The sequence below is a fragment of the Lygodium microphyllum genome, chromosome 18 (genome assembly GCF_053477565.2).
Source record: "Lygodium microphyllum isolate KBCC chromosome 18, Lygodium_microphyllum_v1.1.10, whole genome shotgun sequence".
Taxonomy (NCBI): Eukaryota; Viridiplantae; Streptophyta; class Polypodiopsida; order Schizaeales; family Lygodiaceae; genus Lygodium; species Lygodium microphyllum.
This window is the reverse complement of record NC_141152.1, coordinates 133,586,105-133,612,416: the sequence shown is the minus strand read 5'-3', so window position 1 is coordinate 133,612,416 and position 26,312 is coordinate 133,586,105. Positions and strand designations below refer to the sequence as shown.

Here is a 26,312-nt window from a genome sequence, read left to right as displayed (position 1 = left end):
TCGAGAAATTGTAGATACTGGAGTTGGTGTTAGTATAGTTAACCATAGCATACTCCAAGCTTGGGGCAATCCACCCATTGACTTGGTGCACTTCAACCTGATTATCATTGATGGATTCAAGGTCAAATCATTAGAAGTTTTGTGACATTGTCCAGTCAAAATGGTAGGAGTGTTGTTCAAGGTTAACTTTGTCATTATGAAAGGAGTAGACTATGACTTTCTATTTGATCAACCATGGATGCTCAATGCACATCTCATCGAAGACTGGAGTAACGGTCTAGTCCTCCTATGCAATTGGAATAAGGCTATTTGCGTTGAGATGGAATCCTAGAAGACAACCCCTATTGAGCTCCATGTTATCTCAGCACTATTGAAAGGTGATTCTAATGACCCTCAGCCATCCCAACCTATGAAATCCATAACTAAACTCCCAATCCATCTAAGGAGAAAACACTTAAATCATGATAAATGTAGTGTCAAGTCAAAGTCACGAAGCCTAAAGAAACCACAGGACCTACCAGCATGACAAATGTAGTGTAGAGTCATAATCATGGAGCCTAAAAGAAACCATGGGACCTACCACCTCGCTTCATAAACTTTAAGACAAGTGATCGAGTAGTTGTATTGATTGGAGCTAAGCATGAAGGCACATCCAATGAACCCATTAAGGGACCAACAAAGGTCAAAGAAGTAAACATCATCGAGCCTAGGGAATCCCCTAAGCCTATGTACATTTATGAGGACCTCAATGACGAGGATGAAGCACATCTTATAGATTTGCTAAAGGAATATCGAATGTATTTGCGTGAAAGTACTCTAACCTTAAGAGTGTTCCATCACAAGTTCTTATGCACACAATTCTGCCCAAGCCCAATGTTAAACCTGTGAAACAGAGACCATATCCAATGAATTCTTGATATGCCCATCATGCAAGGGAAGAGATTGAGAATTATAAAAAGTAGAATTTATCTATGAAATTGATCATACAATGGAACTACAATTGATACAGAAAAGATCAAGGTTATCATGAACCTACCACCACCCACCAATCTGAATGGAGTGCAATGCATCTTCGATTACCTTAGGTACTATGAATGCTTTGTACTTAAATATGCAACAATTGCTTGACCATTGTATAAGCTAATAGTTATCTAGGCATGGACCAAGGAATGCCAAGCTTTCTACAAAGCATTGAAGAAGTCACTAACAACAACACCTATCTTACGAGCCTCAGACTAGAAAATCACATTCCACATACAGACTAATGCTTCCAAGTTTGCAATTAGAGCAGTATTGTGCCAACCCGAAGAGATTAACTGTATTTTCTTGTGAGCTTTGCCAGTTAACAACTCATTGAAACATAAATGAATTACTCCACCATGAAACGCGAAGGCTTAGCAATGGTTTATGATGCCATGAAGTTTTGCCATTATCTGCTTGCTACGCCCTTCATCTTCTTTGTGGACTAGCAAGCATTGTTTTATCTTGTGAACAAGCCTTGTGCAATTGGATGCATCACTCATTGGCTCTTTTTACTATTAGAATTTGACTTTTCTACTATTATGCAAAAAGGAAAACAACACTTCATTGCAAACCACTTATCAACGCAATTGCCGCAACCGAAAAATTGCTACAATCACAATTATGGTGGTCCACACCATTTAAAGATACCGCTCATTTGTCAAGAATTGAGATGAGTACCAACAAAAAAAAGTTACCCGTCTAAAAGGATAAAATGGAACTCACACCAATAATCACCCACCAACCCTTCAAGAAGTGGGGTATAGACTTCATGGGACCTACCAGCCTAGCTACTCAATACTCGCAAGCCCGCTATATCATTGTGGCCACATATTATATGACAAAATGGGCAAAGGCTAGGGTCACCCATAAAAATGATGTGAAACCATTGCTTGATTTCTCTAGGAGTATGTCATCTCACGTTTTGGATGCCCCATTGAGATCATCAATAATCAAGGGATGCACTTTCTCAATGAAATGATATAGCATCTCCTATCCACATTCATGATTATCCATCGCAAGTCCAACCCCTACTACCCTCAAGCAAATGGCCATGCAAAAGCTACAAACAAAGTCCTTGTTAGTGTCTTGTCAAAAATAGTTTCACCTTCACAATCAGATTGGGATCACAAACTCATAGCAACACTTTGGGCTTATCGCATGGCCTACAAGACTACTACATGTCACTCCTATCCGACTTACATACAACACTAACACCATTATACCTATAGAGTTCTTGAATCCCAGCTTGCACATTGATGTCCAAAGAGCGATGAGAAGGCACCAAGGCTTGGCAATAACACCTAGAAGAACTTGAGTACTTGAGAGAAATGTAGCTACTAGCAACTCACACCTTGCTTACTGAGAAGGCTTGACATAAAGCCTCGTTTCACAAATGCATCAAAGAAAGATCCTTCAACAAGGGGGATCTTGTCTTTCTCTACTCAATTAAAGGCCATAAGCAAAAATTAAAATTACAAGGCATCGAATCTTTTTGTGTCCATGTGAGCAATAGGATAGGAAATGTTAAGTTAGAAACCCTAGATGACCAACCCATCAACCATTTTAATGGTAGTTGGATTAAGTACTATCCAACTGGGCATTCGTCACATGAACCACCCATGGAAAATGCAAAGTCCCATACTCCATTTAGAATAGACATTCTACGAATATTTTGAGCAATGCCAACACCCGTCAACCTTACAGTACATTTTCTATGAAAGGAACGATCAATGACCATGTCCACTCCTAATCTAACCATGGTAAATGTTAGAGCTATCATCATTAGCAACATAAAGCCCACTAATGAACCTCTGAACCCAACCACACGCCCTCGCATTCGCCTCACCTCAACTCACTCAAGGATGGCTAACACTCTCATTGATGAGGGATCAAACTACAATACTCCTGACCTTACACATTATTTGGTCACTGTGAATTGACGATCACGATCAAGACTGAAAGCATTCCACTTCTCTTGTATGTTCTCCCAAACACGGAAGGAGTAGATAATGAAATCCAATAGAATCCAATATGTTTGCAATCTCCTTAATTTTAAGCGCAATCATTTATTGATAAACTGTTTTTCTTTATGCTATTCAACTCATTCTTGAGTTTGAACCTTCCACACCTTTGTATTGGTACTGTACAATTTCTTACCCTATACTGTGCCCCACACTTTCTTTGCAATAGTTAGGTCATGTATATGTCCAATCACCCGATTAAACACATGCAAAAACATAAAGAATATGACTTATGTTTGCTCTTCAAGGATCACTAACTCTTTCTCATCTCCACTTACATATCCTCACAAGCCTTTACCTGTCAAAAAATTCAGCTTGAACTTCCCAAGGCTCAACTTGTCCCAATGTGCTTGGACCTTCTCTAGATCAACTTTTCAAAAGTAGAAAGAGTTCTAGAATCTTGGCCACTAGATAATTATTATTTTCATTCACCGCGTTCACAAGATCTTATGACTAATATGGCTTCTATCACCACTCCTTAGATATTAAAGTTGTCCCCATCTATCTCCTAATCCTAGAAGAACGACCTTACAATCCAATGAGGCTAGAAAACCCATGTCTAAGTAGCTGAACATTCTTGAACTTATTGCACTTCTCTAGTGGTCCCCTTCTAACTCCAAAGCCATAGATGGCTAGGACTCCTTCACTCTGTGTATATCCATGTGTTTGTGAATATGCATGCATGTGTGCACATATGCGTGTGTAATCAAAACTTCTACACTATCAAAAGCTTGAAGACACAAAATATGCTCCAAAAGCTAAGAATGCAGTCTTCTCAACACTTCTAGTTTATTTTCAAAATCACGCCTACATACCTCATCTGGGCTAGGACTCCTTCACTCTGTGTATATCCATGTGTGGGCATATATGTGCATGCATGTGTGCATGTTAGTGTGTGTAATCGAGACTTCTACACTATTGAGAGCTTGAAAACACAATATATGCTCCTGGACTCCTTCACTCTATGCATATTCGTGTGTGTGCATGTATATGCATAAATTTGCGCATGTATGTGTGTGTGTGTTTTGAGGCGAACGAATGTTGAATATTTCTCAGAGTTTGTCTCTTTGTTTTGCTAATTGTTCCGTTGTTTTATCTTCCTATTATTACACTGACCAACCAGTTTGGAAAATTATGGTTGAACTTTGTTCCACAAGCATGTGGACTATTTTGTCAGGTTTCCAAGTGGTTGTGTCTCCAAACAGACAGCCATCGGAACTCTGTGGGCGTGTCTCAAGTCATCCACAAAATGTAGGCACTTTTTGAGCACCATAAAACTGTCGCTCAGATTCAATATCATCAACAGCCAATGCCTACTGAGGGACCTCATTGTTTGCAGCCTAAAGCATTGCCTCTATCAACTTTGGGGATTAGGACAGAAGTGCAAAACACCTGCAGACACAAAATTTTGGCCATTGCCATTACCAAAATCTCATTGGACTAGTTGCTCCTTGCAGGTATGTGAAGTCTTAAAACACAAGCAAACTAGTACATAATAAAAGTGATTGTATAATGCCATGTTTGGAGCTTGTGTGCAGCTCTCAGTTTGATTAATAAAACCAACAAGGAATCAGATTTTGACTATTCCGGTGCATGCAAGCCTGCTAAGGCACTCAGTTTATTTCATGTCAGGTTGCTTATGTTGCTGGATTTCGCTGATGTTATACTGACGACTCTCTTATTTCCTCAACTGGTTTCTTGTGTTTAAAAGATCAACAATGATGATATAAATTGTCACTTGTAAGTTGAATCGCACTGCCAATGGACCTGACACAATCTGTTGTAACTTGTAAGCAACTGGGCATAACCTTCTGCCAGCTGCCCACCTGTGACATCAAACTTGACCCATGTGTGCAGCCTCCTGCAGCAGTTGCTTGAAGACAAGCAACAATTTGATGGAGAAAGAAACTGGCCTTTAGACAACTACGACGTCAATGTGCAATCTCAAGGATAGTTCCCATGCAAGTATGAGCTGCTGTCTAGGAGCTCAGATGAAGATAACCAGCTTCCAACATGAAGAACCATACAAAGTCATAATATGTTTTATACAACATGGAAGATGGAAAGCTAGATGCACTTATAAAAAATTTGTGCTCTCTAGACTGAAGCTGATGCAACACATCCTTTGCTGATCTCCTATCAGAAAAAGTGATACAGAACAAACTTCGAAAATGTTTTTGACATGTTTAGGCATACATGAAGCCAAGCTCCAAAAGTGACCCTTCCCCAGGGGAAAACTCAGTCAAAAGACACAAGATTTCACATCCATTGATCTCACACAGTATGTAGCTTCAGGCAGACGGCATCTTCATCATGATTGCCTGTGTCTGTGTTATCCAAGGCTCTTGTTGCCTGCAGAATAGCCTTCACATGTAAGGTGGTGACATATAGCAATAGCCTCAAGCCCAATATGCAGAAACAAGCTGTTTCACTTGACAATCTGTAAAAGGCTCTCCTGCTGTTTCAAATACTGTAACCTGGATCATTAAGTTTTGTCTTGTATTTGGATCAATCAATATGTGCCTGCAGCCGCTCAATGTGCAATAGATCGAACATGAGGTGCTTAACTTCTGTCTATGTCAATCAATATGTGCCTGCAGCCGCTCAATGTCAAAAAGATCGAACATGAGGCGCCTAACTTCTGACTTTCCATAGACAGCATAACCTAGACCATGCAACGCCATGGCAACACCCGTAGTTGCAAAGTTTCTCACACGTTTCGACTTCTGAAATAGCTCTACTCTGCTGTCTGCAATAATCATGAAGTTCTGTAGTTTCTTTTCACGGAAATATCTCCCAATTGCACTGTTATATGTAATTTGACGGTGCCTCTCTTTTAGCCAAAGTCCCCTTGCAATTAAGTTCCTCATTAACAACTTCTCTGCCATCACCACATCCTGTGCAACATTCAAAGATTTTAAGGCTTTTCCCAGTTGAACCAAGAGACAAAATGAATACCACATGCATTATGCCATTTCAGCAGCAGCCAACACTCAAATGTAATGCTGTAGTATTTCACTAGCTTGTTTTTATTATGTTTTGAAACATTTAAGCAAAGCCAAACTTCATGGAACTCTGCTCCAATAACCAGCTAATAAAACAAAATGCGGGTCACTACCACTTCATTTACTAACAAAGAACATATACAGTTACCTGAATCTTTGATCCCAAGTACTCCAATCTTTCGTTGCAAAATCGAGGATGGTCTGTCTTAAATTTCGAGGGATGCAAAAAGCAAAGCTGCATCAAATTCCACTTGTTATTAGATTCTGGCGTTCAAAAGTAACCATGGTACAGTCTCCAAAGGCAAGCTTCTGTCAACATTTCATCATCACATGAAGGGTTTTTAAGACAATTATTATGTAGGGAAGAAAAAATAAAGTTAATATCTGACCACCCTGAGAATGGTACTCTAATTTTCCCCTTCATTTTCAGTCTTTCTTGAACAGTATACACTATGAACTATAGTACAGCTATCAGACATCAAATTTGAAAATGTATGAACAGACATCTTCATGATCACGTATATGATAATCTTGGGGCAATGTAATGCTAGCAGTGGGGATAGGTTTGACACCATGCATATTTTCATTTGTGACCCTCCATAAAAGACACATAGCACATGAGTTGTTTCAAGCCATCAGATCCTGGATACATTCAACACCATCAGAAGTCATCTGTCAGCAATTGTTAATTGGTCTCTTATTATAACTATGGATAAGCAACGTTTGTTTTTAGTTCAGAACAAGATATGTCTTTTCTTTCTCACTTTTCCCATCCTGTGATACTTTTACAGTTCTCAGATTAAACATATACATTACTAGAAAATTATCAAGCTTCAATACCTCTTTGATTTGTGCTTTGATGCCGCAATTTTGTGCAAATGTAAGAGAGTGTGCGTTAAATCATGCCCAACACACCAACTGCAAGTGTTGGTCTCAAAGCCCAAAGGTTCAGTGATCAAACTCTTGGATTGCCTCATTCTCAGAATAGATCCAATCCATCAGTCTCTTGAACTTGAAGGTGTACAGAATTTCTACCTATACAAAAGCTTAGCGCTCTGCTGTGATAAAGACTTAAGGTGGAACATTATTTTGAGCACATAGGTGACTTTCTGAAATTTGAGAAGTGGGGACTTTGTAAAGCTTTAGACAAGTTTGCCATCAGTTTCAAATTTGGGATATCCTGAACTGGGTTTATATGACCAACATCAAGATTGACCATAGAACACTTGAAGACGGTGTATGAACATGAATTGCTACCAGCTTATAAGAACACTATGCTTCCACTTTTTATTATTCATTTAATGTCCAAACTGCCATTCTGAAAAAGTATCCACAATTCAGTTGTGCTGAACAAAAACCAAATACACCATTAAAATTTTTAAAAACCTGAAGGCCAAGTTCTAGTGCCGCGTTCCGTGCAATTGTAACGCTGGAATCTTCACCAGGACTAGGCAATGGATAGCCCAAAATTTGTAAAACATATGGTAGACTATCTATTTCCCACAAATTCCCTCGAAAGCGTTCCATACCCAGTGGCACACAAGCCCAGTAAAGTAGTGGCTTTGCAAAAAGAGCATCGTCCTCAGTCTGTTAAATATAACATAAAGAGATCAGGAAAACAAAGCAACAAATGAATTTCAACAAATGTAAGCACATACTTGCCTTAGTAGCAAGGTCTCGCCAAGACATTGGCTTCGCATCAAATAGAGGATAAACATGATCAATATCTTCACGGCCAAATCTCTCCTTTGGTTGGCAGCTTTTAGCATCTGGATCAAAGCCAAATACTTCAAAGAGAATGCGATAAATTTCCCCCATGCCCATAGATAGATAAACAGCTCCAATCAAAGCCCAAAATACTCCTCTGGAAATAAAAGAGCAGAAATATATAAACTATACTTCAGTAAGCCTCTCTGTCTTGACTCCCTCCTTGTTCCTTTCCTTCTCTCTGATTTGTGCATAAAAAGCAGACTATTTCTACTTGCAAAACATGTAAACATCTTAATTGCATCAGAAAATAAGATGGAAAACCAATGCTGCTTCGTTGAGCCTCTTTGACTCACCTCCTCCTTGTGCCCTTTCATTTTCTCTGATGTCTCATTCATAAAACATTAAAAACAACATATCTCTAAAGCTATACGTCCTTAATCATATAAGTACAGATTTGCAATTTGTGAACAAGTCATCCTGGACATGTGCAAAAAATATGAAAGCATATTAATTGCATCAGAAAATATTTAGGTCAAGGGTTGACCTAACCAGCCTTTCACCAACTAATCATTCAAAGAACTTGGAATGCGTGGTAGTAGGCGTCTTCTGCCTTCAGTCGAGTAAGAAGTGGGGAGGAAACATCAGCAACAATTTGTGTTTGTCTCCAAGATGACTTATTATCACTGCCTCAATGTGCTCGGAAAGACTTAGCACACGCCGTACATGTCTTGTTGCCTCGAGCATTGTACTCTCATAGTTGATAATACAAAATGATTTGTCTTGCCCAGAAAAGCAGGTTGGCACAAAGGGTGCCTTTGATGAGGCGCATATACTTCAATGGGATAGGAAGCATTGTTGGATGAAACAAGCTAAGGTGGGGTGACATGTCTTATTGCAATAGGTACACCCGGTGGTTAGTGCTACAACCTGTGAAAAAGTGTTTGTGCATAGCTATGTGCATATAGAGAGAGAAAGAGAGGTACAATAATAGAATGACACTTAAATTGCGCGCATGTGCACACACACGTAGAGAGAGAGAGAGAGAGAGAGAGAGGGAGAGAGAGAGAGAGGCACAATGATAGAATGTCACTTAAATTGATCAGATGGAATGATTAAATGCATGTCATATCAAAGGTCCTCTTAGAACCTTTAGCAAGGTACAACTTTCTACTACTTTCTAGAGAATTCTGTATGTGTTTACAAGTGTTAGTTTTTTCTAGAGACTTCTTGCTACTTCTAGAAATATCTAACTTCTCTTAAAAGTATGTCCACATGTGGTGTGCTAACATCACACATATATGTCAATTAATATGTGTTCACATGCACCTATACAAAATAATTATTTAATTGATATGTAAATACAAATGTATAAATGCATGTTCGCATGGAACACTTCAACCACATTTCCAACATTTCTCCTGTCACGTGACACATCTAAATATTTCCCCCTTAGAGGTGTTATATGTTAGGGTTGCATGGGAGAAGTCCAAGTGTAGCACAAATATGTTCAATTTTTTCTCAAGAAAGGGGCTATCTACCAAATTTCCTGTTGTAGAATAATATTGATGCAAACACTTCAACCACATTACCAACATTCCTCCTCTAGAGTGTTACATGTGACACATCTAAATATTTCCCCCCTGAGGGTTGCATGGGAAAAGTTCAAGTGTAGTACTAATATGTTCAATTTTTTCTGAGGAAAGGGACTTAGTAAAAATATCTCCCAATTTTCCTATTGTAGAATAGTATTGAAGAGTGATGGTTTTATGCAAGCATGAAATATTGGATTTTTCCCCACATCAATGGCACTTTTGTTGGGTGTAAAGTCCCTTCGTCTCCATGTTTATAGTCATACGGGTGTGAACACACCCTTATTGTACCCTAACATATAAATACATTCTTTCATTCTTTGTGTACTATCACAATCTAGTACATTTATCTCTGCGTTCACTCTCTCTAACTCTCAACTATGCTACTCGCGCCTCTATCTCGCACTCCATTGTGCACTCTCTCCTTCAAATTGGTATCAGAGCTGCAGCTAAGGTGTGCGCACTTCCCGGAGCCCATGCGAGACATCGCCAGCGCTTCACTCGCAAGAAATCAGCAAGTCGTCATCTCCGCTGGTCAGGCGGGAGCACGCGCAAGACAAGCGACAATGCTTCAGGCTTGTCACGTATAGTGTTTGCAGGCCAATACAAGTCAGGTCGTCACTATTTTGACACACGTGTATTGCTAGGACAGACAGTCCACAGTTCCCAGCCAGGCGACAGCACGTGCAGTCTTGTTTTTTGCAAGCAACAGCTGATTCTGGTCAACGCAGCAATTTTCACCACTTCCAGCAGGTCAACGACAGCAGGCAACAGCTCACAGGGACAGGCACAGGCAGATTCGCCAGGCGACAAACACGCGGGGCGGCTGGTCAACGGCTGGTGTTTCATCAAGTTTTCAGCAATTTTCGTGAATTTTTCATTAATTTTTGCAAGCAAGCCCCTTGCTCACTGATGCAGGTTCGCGCACACAAGCATAGTGCTCAGATTTGTGCAGATTGATGCCCAAGAATTTGGCCTTTTCCAAATTTAGTGTTGTTTATGCATAATTGAGGCATCTGCGTCAGAAATTGCAGACATTGTGCACGTTTAAATTGGGGATTTCACCAAATTTAATGAAATTTTGCTCATTTGAGTAAAATTTCTCGACATTGGACCCATAAAATTTGGGGCTTTTGCTGTATTGGTGAAATTTTGTTCAGCCGAGTCAGATTGGCTGACATTCGTGCACACTTGGATCCAGAAAATTTGGGGCTTTTGCAAAATTTTGTGAAATTTTTGCTAAATTTGCCCATTTTATGCTCTCGAGAACATGTGTTAATGCAGTTGGGGCTGATTTGATAGTGAAATTTTGAGCCTTTTGCTGAAATTTGTGGATTTTGGCAAAGTTGATCCGTGAAATGCACTTTGGGAGTATTGCTGAAGCAATCTAGTTGCCATAAGCAGAGTGATTTGAGCATTTTTATCTCCTGCTTGTGCGATTTTGGAAAATTTGCAGAGATTTCTTGGTGTTTTGTGTATCAGAAGTTGATATGAGCACATATGTATGCAGCACACATGTTCGGCAGCTCCCATTGAGTTGATGTATTGCTGATTATTCATGTTGCAGCAGTCTTAGTAATCATTTGCAGATTTGGGATTGTTGTGTTAGAGCCCGACATGGAGCTGAGAGTGAACGTGGCAAATAACACACACACAGAATAGAAAGTAGTAGAAAGGAGAGTGAGCACAACACCTTTCTTGTTTGGTACAAAGACTAGTGTACCTCCTTAGGTTTTTAGATAGATATATATGAAAGTACAAATGTGCTAAGGGTGTGTTCAGACCCATGCACATATAAAAGGCACAATGGCCCTTTATTCCCAACAACCTCCCACCTAAAGGCAAGGTGCCTTAAGAGGAGAAAAGAATCAACCAAGTCTAGGTATGTACAAAGCTGAAATACATATACCTATCCAAATCCCATCATCTGTCGACAATGAGCAAACCGCTCTGCTGGAAGATCTTTCGTGAGAAGATCTGTAGGATTATCATCTGTATGCACTTTGACAAGCTCAATGCTCTTGCTGTTAAGTACATCTCTAATGAAGTGATACTTCACCTGTATGTGCTTCGTCTTTGCATGAAAGACAGGATTCCGTGCTAGCATGATAGCACTCTGACTATCACAATGGAAAACAGGTAACTCTGTAATGCCAAGCTCTCCCACCAGACGTGAAAGCCATAAAGCCTCCTTACATGCCTCAGTGGCAGCCACATACTCTGCCTCTATAGTAGACAATGCAACACACTTTTGTAGCCTAAAGATCCAAGAGACTACTCCTCCTGTGAAGGTAAACACATACCCAGAAGTGGACTTTCTGCAGTCTGCATGACCAGCATAGTCTGCATCCGTAAAGCCAACTCTCACTGCATCCTTGGATTTAGAGTTGGGTCATATGGATGTGAAGACTACTTTTCTTCATGGTGACTTGGATGAAGAGTTGTATATGAAGCAGCCATAAGGATTTGCTATTCCAAGAAAAGAGCATTTGGTTTGTAAGCGGAAACGCAGCTTATATGGGCTGAAACAAGCCCCTAGACAACGGTACAAAAATTACATTTATGCCCAGCCATGGATTTAAACGCAGTCATGCAAATCACTACTTATACACTAAAAAGGCTGATGATGGAAGCCTTATTGTGCTGGTTTCATATGTGGATAACATGGTGATTGCAGGACAGCATAAGAGTACTTTGAATGCTCTTAAAAGGCAGCTGAGTTCAGCCTTCTCCATGAAAGATTTGGGGGCAGCTGATGAATACATTTTGCATGCGCATTAAAAGAGACAGAGGGCAGCATTTGTTGTTTCTCTCACAGGACAAGTACATCAGCAAAGTACTTGACAGGTTTAATATGGCTGATGCTAAGCCTCTTGGTGTGCCTTTACCGCCACATACAAAGCTTAGCAAAGCTGACTGGCCTAAGGATGATGCAGCTGCTAGTGCCATAAAGGGTATACCTTATGCATCAGCTTGTGGTTCTTTGATGTATGCCATGGTTGCAACTCGCCCTGACATCGCTCATGCAGTGGGAGTTGTTAGCAGATTCATGTCTAACCCTGGCAAGCCACACTGGGAAGCAGTGAAATGTATCTTCAGATACTTGAAAGGTACACAAGAAAAGTGTATATGCTATGGAAAGGGTACAATAGAGTTACATGGATTTTGTGATTCGGACATGGCAGGAGATCTTGACACTAGAAAATCTACCAGTGGGTATGTTTTTACTGTGGCTCGTGGGGCTATCCCTTGGTGTTCAAGATTGCAGAAAATTGAGGCACTGAGTACTACAGAAGCTGAATATATTTCAGCCACAGAAGCCTCTAAGGGAGCTGTTTGGCTTGGCTGTCTAGTCAAGGATTTTGGTATTTATTCACGTACTCCAGTGCTTGGTTGTGATAGCCAGAGTACAGCATGTCTGGCTAAGAATGCCATGTTCCATGCACGTACCAAACACATAGATGTTCGATACCACTTCATTCGATAGGTCTTGGATGATGGTCTTGTCACACTGACTAAGGTCGAAACCCAAGATAACCTTGCAGATGTTCTCACTAAGTGTCTTGCAAAGGCTCAGCATGAGCATTGCATTCATTTAGTGGGAGTTGGTTAGCTTAAAAGGTACCACTTCGGGCCTTTAAGTGGGAGGTTGTTGGGTGTAAAGTCCCTTCGTCTCTGTGTGTATAGTCATACTGGTGTGGACACACCCTTATTGTATCCTAATATATAAATGCATTCTTTCATTCTTTGTGTACTATCACAATCTGGTACACCTATCTCAGCGTTCACTCCCTCTAACTCTCAACTCTGCTACTCACGCCTCTATCTCGCACTCCATTGCGCACTCTCTCTCCTTCAACTTTGACTATCACTGTGAATTGGTTGGAGTTTTTGGCTGGTACAAAACGGTCCTCCAACAATCAAGGTAACCAATAGGTTCCCGAGGTTGCACTAAATATTGCTATGTTTTCAACTTCACATGTGGAATATTGATTGTTTTCTGTTGAGCTGTGAGATGGTGAGCTAAAAATGCATTACAAACTAATTAGCTCTTTAAAACAACCCCAAAACATGTAAATTACCAAAAGTTTCATTAAACCAAGTACAGTCCTAGAGAGTTTTTTTGTCCCATAAGTAAAACCCTGACTTGGGAGGATCCTTCTGCATCTATTAATAGCTAGGCTACCCCCATTCAGCCTATCCTTATCTTACAAGGTTCATCCATCAGCCCTCTTCCACTAGCTGTCCAGCCCGCAGTAACTATTGCTACATCAACCTTTACTCCAAATTGTCAGAGTGCAGCGGTGCGGAAGCGTAGGACTGAGAGAGAGAGAACGCAGAGAGAGAACAGAGAGAAAGAGACAGTGGAAGATGAAGATCTGCTGTATAAAGTGTGCTGAATACAAAGATATGCAGATATATACACGGGCGCAGTGCGCTGGACTGCGTGTCTCCACCTCGATGATGCAACCTGCTGTTCACCTCGAAGTCCGCTGTAGTTTGCACTGTTTCCTGTCTGAAATCTGCGAACAGAGACGGAATCTGCGCGTGTCACCGGTCTGTAATCTACGAGCAGAGAAGCGTGGGAGACTGCTGGGAATGTCGGCTATTTATAGCCAGAATCTGCCAAAAAATAGGGCACCAGAAATACCATATCGGCTGCATTTAATGCAGCCGACTGCCTGCAATGGGTCGGACTGCCACGTGGCAGTCCGACTGTGCAGTCCGACTGCACACTGTCCGACTGCACCAGCCTCCTGCCTGGCTGTGATCTCTAACACCCCCTCTCAGAGCCTGGGCAGGGCAGAAGCCTGAGGGATCTGGAATGTCTCCGAAGTAGAGCCTGGGGAAGGGCCTTCGTAAACAAATCCGCAAGATTGTCCTCCGTCTTGCAGTACTCCACAGTGATGGTCTCATCCAGAAGCTTCTCTCGGATGAAGTGGTACTGGATCTCTATGTGCTTCGTCCGAGCATGAAAAACAGGGTTCCGTGCCAAGGCAATGCAACTCTCATTGTCACATTGCAGCAAAGTAGGACGAGTCTGGGGGCACCCAAGCTCCTCCAATAATCTCCGAAGCCACACAGCCTCACATGTGGTGGAAGACCCGGCCCGATACTCCGCCTCAGTAGACGAAAGGGCTACCGTGGGCTGCTTCTTGCTACTCCATGAAATAACACCTGCACCCAAGGTAAAACAGTAACCTGTAGTAGACCGCCTGTGGTCCACATCACCGGCCCGATCCGAGTCGCTCCAACCTGCAAGTACAAGATCTGAACCATCTGTCCCTACGGGGTAATGAATCCCTAAATCAGACATCCCCCTCAAATACCGAAGTATCCTCTGAGCAGCCTGCCAATGCACCGTCTTAGGTTCACTCATGAACCCTGCCAAGAGCCCAACAGCAAAACATAGTTCAACCCTAGTGTTGAGAAGCCAAATCAAGGACCCAATCAATTGACGATAGCGGCAAGCATCCGCCAAAGGAGAAGCTGAATGGGAAGTGGCCTTCCAGTTCGGATCCATAGGAGTAGAAAGGGCCCGACAATTCTCCATCTCAAAAGACACCAAGAGCTCCTGTACATATCTCTGTTGAGAGATAAAGATCCCCCTCTGAGACTGATAAATCTCATGGCCCAAAAAGAAATGGAGTAGACCCAAGTCCGTCATCTCGAACGTCCGATGTAAAGCTGACTTCATCTCTTGGACCTGTTGTGCATCATCACCTGTGACAATCAAATCATCAACATATAAGACAAAAAGCACACAACCATTCTCGGAAGTGTGAACATAAAGCTGCGGATCGGCCTTGGAACGCCGATATCCCAACTGAGACTGGAGGAACGAATCAATCTTCTCGTTCCATGCACGCGGAGCCTGCTTGAGGCCATACAAGGCCTTCTTCAACCTGTAGACTTTCCCATCTGAAGATCCAAAACCAGGAGGCTGCTCAACATAGATCTCCTCCTTCAAATCACCATTGAGGAAGGCCGACTTCACATCCAACTGGTAAACAGGCCATCTCCTATACCAGCCAAAGCAAGAACAGCTCTAATGGCACCATACGAGCTGTGGGGGCAAAAGTATCATGACAGTCAATCCCTGGGCGCTGTGCAAAACCTTTAGCAACAAGGCGAGCCTTGTGCTTATCCAAAGAACCGTCGCTAAGGTATTTGGTCTTTAAGACCCACTTGACGCCAATCACCTTCTTATTCGGGGGGCGGGGCACAAGTGACCAAGTGCCATTCCTCTCAATAGCCTCCAACTCGGCTTCCATAGCTTTCTTCCATGGTGCGGACTGTAAAGCCTCCTTCACGGAGGTGGGCTCTCGATCCTGCATAACACGGGTCATCAAACAATAGTCAGAGCAAACAAGCTCCGTAGAATGGGCCTGGTGCCTATGTGACCGCCGCGCACCATCCTGCGGTCCCCACTCCTCAGGAACCCCCTCGATCCCTGAATCACGGAGTGTGTCACGGGCCCAGCGAGGAGGAGACCGAACCTCCCCTCGTCTCTCTCCATTAGCAGAAGACTCTGGAATACCACCGGTGGGAGCTCCTCTGAGGTGACCGGTGGAGCAGTAGACTCTGTGTCAAAAACAGAATCATAATCAAAAGGCACGGGCTCCAATGGAACTGGAGAAGAAGCCCATCTCTCCCCTGGATCTCCAAGAACGGGATGCTCCTCACCCGTTGGGATAGCCGGAACCTCCACAAACCGCACATCGCGGCTAGTGTACACATCCCGCTTGACGGGATCATACAGTCGGTAGCCTTGGGACTGGGAGCTGTAGCCAACAAATACCTGTTTTCGGGAAGCTGCTTCAAATTTATCACGGTGAGCTTTGGGAATGTGAACATAGGCATCACACCCAAAGACCCGGAAGTAAGAAACATCTGGCTTCGTCCCAAAATAAGCCTCAAACAGGGTCATCCCTTCCACGGCCGAAGTAGGGGATCGATTAAGGATGTGGACTGCAGTAGCCACAGCCTCGGCCCACAGAACCTGAGGGGTCTGTCGGTGCTCCATCATGGTGCGCGCCATCTCGATCACACTGCGGTTCTTCCGTTCAAGAATGCCATTTTCTTGAGGAGTGTTGGTATTGGCAAACTCCTGGTGAATTCCTTTATCTGCACAAAACCGAGCAAACTCATTAGAAACAAATTCACCGCCCTTGTCGGATCGCAAGGTCTTCAACTTCCGGCCCGATCGGTTCTCCTCAAAGAGAAGCCAATCCTTGAAGTGTGAGAAAGCTTCTGACTTTAATGCCAAAAAGTAGACCCATGTCATCCTGCTGTAGTCATCCACGATCAGCATAAAGTACGAGCTTCCACACAAGGACTCATTCCTCATAGCGCCACATAGATCCGTAGATACAAGCTCCATCGGTGAAGTAGACCGCCGCGAAGCTGTGTGGGGAATGGCATCCCTTTGCTGCTTCCCCCTAATGCAGGAGACACATGGCTACTGGCTTACCACTATATCTGGCAACCCTCGAACAAGCTGTCCACGTGACGCCCTCCGAAGATAATCATAGTTCAGGTGACCAAACCAAGCATGCCATAACTCTGACTGTGACTGAGAGGTAAGAAAAAGAGTAGAGATAGCGGTGGAAGACTTCAGTTTATAAATGCCGTTCTCCTCGTATCCGGATGAGAGAACCTTCCTCGATCCACGATCAAGGACTTGCACCGCAATACTGTCAAACTCCACCAAAAGGCCAAGGGAGTAAATCTTATGAACTAAAAGGAGATGGTACCCTAAGCCTGATACATGCAAAACCTCTGAGGTATGGGTACCACCTCGTCCATCGGAAATAAGCTGCATCTTACCCCGACCTGCAATAGATACTGAAGAGCTGTCTCCAATGAGAATCTGCCCACGCGAGGGTCGCAACTGGGCAACACCATCTGATGAAGGAGTCATGTGCCGTGAGGCACCACTATCAACGATCCACTCTCAAGCCTGGGGAGCCATCATAGCAGCATCAGAAGCATTCGGTGAAGCATCCTCAATGATAGCTAGATGAAGAAATGCAGCTGATGAGGGTGCAGCCACCGCTCCAGAATCCTTGGTATCCTTCTTGTCTTTGTCAGGGCAATCCTTCTTCCAATGGCCAGTCTTTCCACAAATATGGCATGTGGATTCTTTGTCCTTGTCCTTCTTGGACTTGTTATCCCCCTTCTTCTTCTTTTGGTCCTTCCCCTTCTTCTGAGAGGCTTGACCTGTCAGCGCCTCCGACTTGGAAGCATTCTGTCCCTTTAACTGTTCCTCTTGGTCCAAGACCATAGGAACCAACTCTTCCCACCGAAGAGTAGACTCTCGCCCCGTAGCAATAAGGGCAGAGTAAAATGTACCGAATCGTGGCGGCAACTAGGACAAAAGTGTGATCGCCATGTCTTCGGAGGAAATCGGCTTCCCCGCATTCTGAACCTACATCTGAAACTGCCTTAGCTTGTTAATGTGCTCCCGCAGCAAAGAACACTTGTTTACGGACAAGGTCCGCATCTGTACCTCCAAAGAAACCCGCTTCATAAGGGTCATCCGATTGTACATCTGATCAAGCTCCAACCATATCTCCCGAGCCACCGTCAAGTGCTCGATGTGAGCGATCACGGCTGTAGTACATGATAGAGAGAGAAAGGAACGAATCCTGGCATTCTATTTGTCCCAATGAGACTGAGCCTTGGCCAACTCCGCACGAGCATCGGAAGAGAGTTTGGACTCATCTCTTACCGAGGGCTGGTCGATCTCCTCCTATACCAGCTCCGCCAAATCATAGGACTCAAGGATGGCCAACATCATGACGCGCCAAATGCGGTAGTTGTCGCCGTCGAGCTTCTGATCTGCAGGAAGAGTCGGTAAGACAGGCACCTTCCGGTCCATAATCGACTGGAACTCCAAGTCAATCTCTGTAGACATCTTCACCTGTAATGCCTTCACAAACGCAAAAGCAGCCCCCTCTAACTGGGAAAACTCAGCCTGCTAAGGCTCTTCCGCGTCCTGAGCCTTCTTCACCCGTCGGAGGCGATGAAAAAGCAAAACCTGCACTTGTAGGCTCAAAACTCAAACTTCCTCCGCGTCAAACAGCAGTAAACAGCAGCAAATCCACCACCTGGACTCCTTTCCTGCGCGCCCACACTCGTTTCAGCCTTGTTCCAAGGCGCAGCCCTCCTGTCTGCCCTTAAACGCAAAAAACGCAAATTTGTGTCGCGATGGAAACTCCTCTTCAGGTTGATTTTGCGCTCAGTCAGCCCTCTAACACTGCTCTGATACCATGTCAGAGTGCAGCGGTGCGGAAGCGTAGGACTGAGAAAGAGAGAACACAGGGAGAGAAGAGAGAGAAAGAGACAGTGGAAAATGAAGATCTGCTGTATAAAGTGTGCTGAATACAAAGATATGCAGATATATACACGGGCGCAGTGCGTTGGACTGCGTGTCTCCACCTCAACGATGCAACCTGCTGTTCACCTCGAAGTCCGCTGCAGTCTGCACAATCTCCTGTCTGAAATCTGCGAACAGAGACGAAATCTGCGCGTGTCACCGGTCTGTAATCTGCGAGCAGAGAAGCGTGGGAGACTGCTGGGAATGTCGGCTATTTATAGCCAGAATCTGCCAAAAAATAGGGCGCCAGAAATACCCTGTCGGCTGCCGACTGCCTGCAATGGGTCGGACTGCCACGTGGCAGTCCGACTGCACACTGTCCGACTGCACCAGCCTCCTGCCTGGCTGTGATCTCTAACACAAATGGTGGTTACTGCACTTCGGATCCATCTCCAATGGAGAACACACATCACCTCCCTCAGCTTGCTCCCGTGAGAGCCCCTAGCTGTTGGATAGCTCTGCCCTTGAGTATCTATACTTTCTCTCATTCATTTACAACATTGATTCATTCACTTCAAAGTTCTCTTTGTTATTTGTTTGTGTTTGCGTTTTTGCGTTTTGAGTTTTGTATTTTGCCTTTATTGCATTATTGCCTAAGTTACTGTGTTTCCGCTGTGTTCATACATTCTATGTTTTCTCTACACAAACCCTAGCATATCTTCACATTGTATTAGCACCGGTGCTCTTTTAAAGAGTATCTTGTAGTATTGTGGAGGCTTGGTTTTGTGCAAGATACACAAACAACACGTAACCAATTCACAATGTCTCAAACTCCTCCTTGGGAACCCATGGTGTCCCCACTGAAGGCCCTAAGAAGGCATTATGGACTCAACAAGAAAGACAATGCTTCACATTCACCTTCCCTTTCTTCTCGTTTTTCTAGCTTCATGACAAATGAGAAGTTTAAAGAATTCATGTGCATCACGCATGGTCCAAATTACCTCCCTCCAACTAGCTTTTCCACTACATCCGAACCGGTTGGTGAGGCTAGCCACCTCTCCAATCAAGGAGGACATATGGCATTTGAGACGATTGGTGAACCATCTTCTTCATCTCAACTAGGCCCCGTGTCAGGTTCATATAACCCCTTTGAGTCATAGAGTCATGAATCAAAACCCTCCCATATTTCTCCTTTTGGTGTACAAGATCCGGATAATTTTCAATATGTTGATTTTAATCAAGGAGACTCTAGACACAAATATACATCTACAAGTATACTTGGAACTATATCTTTTATTTCATTTGAGCATGTAGGCCATCTCATGGCTACATGTTGACGCCCTTTGATCCATGATCTGGGCTCCCTAGGCATTCAAAATGTCATTAAATGCAATTGTTGCCCCTAGTGCATAGAAACAAGAAACGGCCCCCGGCACACCGAAACACCGTCCCCGACCTGAATCCGTCACGAATTGCGTCCCCATACTACGAAACGAGACAAGGAATGCCACATGGCATGCCACTTACTATTGGGATAATGGCCCGTTTAACCTCTGTGTATAGTACATGCACATTATTTAGCTGTACATGTGAATGCACCCTTACATGCCCTAAGTATAAATACATTTTATTCTTTGTGTACCAACACATTGTTGGTACAGTCATATCGAATCATACTTTCACTCTTCTCTCACTCTCACCAGCCATCACATTCTCACGCTCACTCCTCCTCGAACTTCTGCACATCCACAGCTGAGCTCCAACAACTAGTATCAGAGCTTAAGGTTCTATGCATGCTTCCCAATGCTTTCCCAATCAACAGCCGTCAGCAAGTGAACAGTGCAAGCGACAAAAGAGTGCAACGTGAACAGGACACTCCGAGCACTGAACATGACAATAGGGGACCAAGCGTACAAGCGACGGGGCAGTGCGACATGACCAATCAATCAAGCGCAGGCGAACGAAGCGGGCAGCTGACGAGCGCCAAGCAACAAGGGCCGCACGGCACAAAGCACAACTGACGGGCGCGGCAGTCAAGGGTAACCACGCGTTTGAACAAGCGCTCTCAATCTTGACGCGTCAACGGACCCTTCATTCTGTTTTTTCTTATAAATCAAAAACCATTATTTTCTTCAAAATCACCTTTTGAAATTCCTTCCTCTAACCGGGGTTCACGTACTGCAAGCACAGATCTCATATTTGTTCCAACTCGAGCCCGAAGATTTGGGGCTTTTCTCAATTTTGATCTCGTTTATGCCTGGCAGTGACACTCAGGTCAAAAATTGTAGATATTCCAAGTGGTGACCGCAGATAAATTGGGGATTTTACCAAATTTGTCAAAATTTTGCTCTTTTGAGTAAAATTTCTTGACATTGGATCCCAGAAAATTGGGGCTTTTCATGTATTGATAAAATTTTTCTCAGCTGGGTCAGATTGGCTACATTTATGCAATTTTGGACCTGAAATTTTGGGGGTTTGCGCAAAATTTGGTGGATTTTTGCATTTTTGCCTGTGTGGTGGCTGGTTCATGTACAAACAGCAAAGATTTATTTCTGGTTGAGAAACAACAACAGTGTGTTTGCTGGTTTAGCTTGTGCTTCTGCATTTCAAGGGCATTTACTCTTGTATTCGTGATAAAATGACTACAATTTCTTCCAATTCAGACATCAAGAGTTTGATGGAAATCAAACCGTTTGATGGTCATGGTTTTGACCTTTGGAAAGACCGTATCCAAGGCATATTGTTCCTAAAGGATTGTGAGGATGCTTTGTAGGAAGATAAACCCGCACTAATGTCTAATGTAGATTGGGCCGGAGTCAACAAAAAGGCTATGGCTCACATTAAGATCAGTGTCATTGATGACATCTTGACAGACATTAAGGGTTTAGATACAGGTTATGCAATATGGGAGAAGCTGAAAACTACTTATGAGATCACCACACCTGTTAATCACATGCATTTAATGTGCAAGTTGGTGAATATGCGATTGGATGAGTCAAAGCCTGCAACTGAGCACTTAGGTGCATTTACAAGGATTCTAAATTAGCTCAAAGATGCAAATTTGGACTTTGATGATAAGTTGAGGGCGATCTTTTTTATCATGACATGGCCTGACTCTTGGGAGACCTTGGTGGTTTCACTCAACAATAACCCCAATCTCTCATATGATGGGGTGAGGGTTTCTATCTTGAATGAAGAAATTAGACGTATGTCTAGTGGAGAAGGCAGCAACTCAGCTTACAATGTAAGAGGCAGGGCTGAAAAGAAAAATGCAAATGCAGGGCAGAGAAACAGGAGCAAGAGCAAAAGAAAGGAAAAGAGTGACATTACTTGCTATCACTGTGGTTGAAAGGGTCACAAGAAACCTGATTGCAGGTATTACAAGAAGAAACAAGAGAGAAAGAAGAATGCAAGAGATAAAAATAAGAAGGAAGATAAGACTGATGCATCTGAGGCAACCAAAGGCAAAGAAAAGGCCAATGTGGCCTCTAGTGTGGTCATAGAGGAGCTTTCAGATACAGAGGCTGATGTATTATGTGCAGTTGATTATAATGTCCTTGTATGTCACATGCAAGATATGCAGATTACCAAGGCTGATGTGATTGATGCACTTTTGTGAGTTGATGATGGTGTCACTCTTACTTGGATTGTAGACTCTAGTGCCTCTTTCCATGTAACTCCTTGCTTGGAGTGTTTTGCTATGTTCAATGGAGGCACTTATAGAAAGGTGTATCTTGAAAATAACCATGCTTGTAGCATTTATGGGATAGGCACTGTACACTTGTCTTTAGACAATGGGCAAGAGCTTGTGTTGAAAGATGTCAGATACATGCCTGGCATTAAAAAGAGTTTACTATCTGTTGGCCACCTTGACTTGCATGGCTACACTACACTGTTTGGCGGTGCTTTGTGGAAAGTAAAAAAGGGTTCCATGCTGATTGCAAAAGGAACCAAGAAGGGCACTTTGTATTATTTGCACTATAAAGCCTTGAATGGCAAGTTTCTTGCAGTTGCTGAAATCTGCAATCACTTGGAGTTATGGCATAAGAGATTAGGTCATATGAGCCAGAAAGGACTTCATGTTCTTACCTCTCTGAAGAGGGTTGATGGAAAAGGCTCTAAGCTTGACTTTTGTAATTAGTGTCAGTTTGGAAAGCAAATAAAAATTTCTTTTTACTCTGGTGTCTCTCGTAAGTCCAATTTCTTGGACATAGTACATTTTCATGTATGTAGTATGCCCGTGAAATCGTTGAGCGGTGCCGCATATTTTGTCTCCTTTATTGATGATTGTTTTAAAAAGATTTGGGTATACCTATTGAAAAAGAAAAGCGAAGCATTTGCTGTTTTTAAAATTTTTCATGCATTTATGACCACTCAAACAGGTAGGAAGCTAAAATGCTTGAGAATTGATAATGGGGGTGAGTTCACATCTATTGAATTCAAATCCTTTTGAAACTTGCATGGTATTAAGAGGGAGCTTACTGTGAGAGTGCGCAACGGAAGAAGAACACGAACACAGAGGAGGGGAGAGAGAAAGCAGGGTATGAAGGAAGAAAGTCTGCACTGACTGAGATGAATGCTGAATACACTAAAATGGACAGAGCAGTCCCTGCACGCAACCCGGAGCGTCAGTGAGGGCACCAGAACAGACTGAAAGCAATGGCAGCACCAATGCCAGAGTGGGAGAAGACGGAGAGTGTGCTGAACCTGCAGAAGACAATACTGGAAATGACTGGGGGGCTGCTATATATAGCCCCAGGCCAGAAAACTGGCCGACCTGCCAAATCTGGCCGACTTGGCCAGATCTGGCCGACCTGCCCAGAAATCTGGGCCGACTGCACACTAAAAAAGCCCAGTGTGGGCTGTGTGACTCCCGAAGGCTGAATGCAGACAAGAACAGCAACTACTAAGCTGACAGAGCTCCTCTGTCTCCTGTCAGACTCTGACAGGAGCTCACAACCAGGAGATGACAGACTGAGAATGATAAAAGAGCAGGCTAACACCCCCTCTCAGATCCTGGGAGGGTCTGAAGACCCAAGAACCGCATGTGATGAAGCAAAGAAGCCTGAGGCAAAGGCTTCGTGAAGAGATCAGCCGCATTGGCTGCCGTAGGACAGTAGACCACCACCAGCTCCGAATCCACGATCCGCTCTCAAACATAGTGATACTGAACCTCAATGTGCTTCGTGCGAGCATGAAACACCGGGTTCTTCGCCAGAGCAAGAGCACTCTGGTTGTCCACGCACAGCTCCGTAGGTCCGGTCTGGGAAAAGCCAATCTCCGCCAGTAAGCGACAGAGCCAAACTGCGTCCATAGCGGTCGAACATAGGGCCCGATACTCGGCCTCTGTAGAAGAAAGTGCCAGAGTAGGCTGCTTCTTGCTGCTCCAAGAGACAACACCGGATCCAAGGGTGAAAACATAACCTGTAGTGGATCGTCTCGAATCCACATCACCTGCCCAATCAGAATCACTCCATCCAGAAAGGGTAATCCCATCTCCATACATGATCCCGAAGGATCGAGTCCCCTGTAAATAGCGAAGAACACGCAAAGCTGCCTACCAGTGAACCTGTGTAGGAGTCTTCATAAAAGAAGACAACAAAGCCACCACAAAAGAGAGATCCGGCCGAGTGTGAAGCAGCCAGATGAGAGAGCCGACAAGGCACCTGTAACGAGTGGCATCTGTAAGGGTGACTCCATCTGCCAAAAGCTTGGACTCAGGGTCCATGGGGCATGAAATAGGCCGACACACGACCATATCAAACTCCGAAAGAAGCTCGGAGATGTACCTGTGCTGCGAGATAAAGATGCCCTGTGCCATCTGATAGATCTCCAGTCCTAGAAAGAAGTGAAGGATCCCTAGATCCGTCATGTCAAACTCCTGCTAAAGAATGGACCGAGTATGCTCCACCTGCTGAGTGTCGCTCCCTGTAATGATAAGATCATCGACATACAAAATAAGGAAAACAAAAAGGGAATCCACAACCCGTAAGTAGAGATTGGGATCATGAGCGGAGCGCGCAAAGCTACTCTGTAGAAAGAAGCGGTCAATCCTCTGGTACCAAGCACGAGGAGCCTGCTTCAGGCCATAAAGAGCCTTCCGCAGCCTGTAGACATGATCCTCCTTCCCTTGCACAAGAAAACCAAGAGGCTATGTAACATAAATCTCCTCCTCAAGGACGCCATTCAGAAAAGCGGACTTGACGTCCATCTGATAAACAGGCCAACGGTGGTGAGCGGAAAGAGCCAAAAGAACTCGAATGGTGGACATCCTAGCTGTAGGAGCAAAAGTCTCAAAGTGGTCCAAGCCTGCGCGCTGTGCAAAACCCTTGGCAACAAGCCTAGCCTTATGCTTGTCCAAGGAGCCATCTGCAAGATACTTGGTCTTAAAGACCCATTTCACACCTATCACCTTCCGTTTCTCGGGACGCGGAACAAGCTCCCAAGTATGGTTTCGCTCGATGGAATCGAGCTCGGCCTGCATAGCCTGTCTCCAAATATCCTGTGCAAGAGCCTCCTCCACAGTGGAAGGCTCGGAATCCTGAAGAATCTGAGACATAAGAGCATAGTTCACACATAGTGAACTATCCCGCTGGGCCTGTAATCGGGCTGATCGACGTGGACCTGTAGAAGAAGCAAGAAAGTGAGTAACACCTGAATCTTGCATCAGCTGGCGATACCATAAGGGAATCCTAAGAGACTCCTGCTGCTGCGAGGGAGACCGGGTAGTCTCCGGAACCTGCAAAGCACCCATATCGGAGAGGGACTCCCCCTTACCAAAGGAAGGTAGATCCTCCGCATCGGAAGAAGGCTGTGTATCCCGTGAAGATCCCGAAGGGGAGGTGGAAGAGCTCGTAGAAGACGGAGGCACATCCACCAAAGGGGAAAGAGAAGCCGAAGGAGAAGGAATAGGGGGGGTACTAAGGGGTATCCTGGAAGGAAGAGAAGGTGGGTGGGGGGGGGAGGGTCCGTCGATGACGAAGAAGCACCTGTAATGGAACCATCAATCAGATCCTCAAAGGCCGAAGCCTCATCAAAGATCACATCCCTGCTCACCTCAACCTTCCGTGTCGTCGGGTCGTAGAGCCGATATCCCTTCATGGTTGTGCTATAACCCACGAAGATAAGCTTTCTTGACTTAGAGTCGAACTTCATCTTCCTCTTCTTCTTGTCCACATGGACAAAAGCATCGCACCCAAAGATGCGAAAATGGGACACGGAAGGCTTCTTCCCAAAGAAAGCCTCATAAGGAATCATGTCCTGTAAAGCCGAAGTCAGAGAGCGGTTGCGAATATGCACCGCTGTAGCCACCGCCTCACCCCAACGGAAATGAGGAAGACTCCTATGTTCCAGCATAGATCGGGCCATCTCCACCATGGTCCGATTCGCACGCTCCACCACACCATTCTCAGATGGTATGTTCGGATGTGAAAACTCCACCCGAATACCATGATCCCTGCAAAACTGAGAGAAAAGGTGAGAAGTGAACTCGCCACCGTGATCAGCTCGAACGCCACGAACCTTGGAAGTTGTTTGGGTCTCCACAAACACCTGCCACTCACAGAAACGGGAGTACGCCTCGCTCTTGTACTCCAAGAAATAAGGCCACACATAACGACTAAAGTCGTCCACAATCAGCATC

General features: G+C 44.1%; 1 protein-coding gene across 1 annotated transcript in view; it reads right to left on the bottom strand.

The window, feature by feature from the left end:
* Positions 1-4,334: 4,334 nt before the first annotated feature.
* LOC148021398 (ribonuclease III domain-containing protein RNC1, chloroplastic-like) overlaps positions 4,335-26,312 on the bottom strand; it is a 79,485-nt gene continuing 57,507 nt past the window's right edge. Inside the window, exons 2-5 of the mRNA XM_087699257.1 lie at positions 7,712-7,913; positions 7,436-7,636; positions 6,198-6,284; positions 4,335-5,941 (exon numbers count right to left, since the gene is read on the bottom strand). Of these exons, the coding sequence (XP_087555383.1) occupies positions 5,624-5,941; positions 6,198-6,284; positions 7,436-7,636; positions 7,712-7,913 (808 nt within the window). The 3' untranslated portion in view covers positions 4,335-5,623. The remainder of the gene's footprint in view (positions 5,942-6,197; positions 6,285-7,435; positions 7,637-7,711; positions 7,914-26,312) is intronic.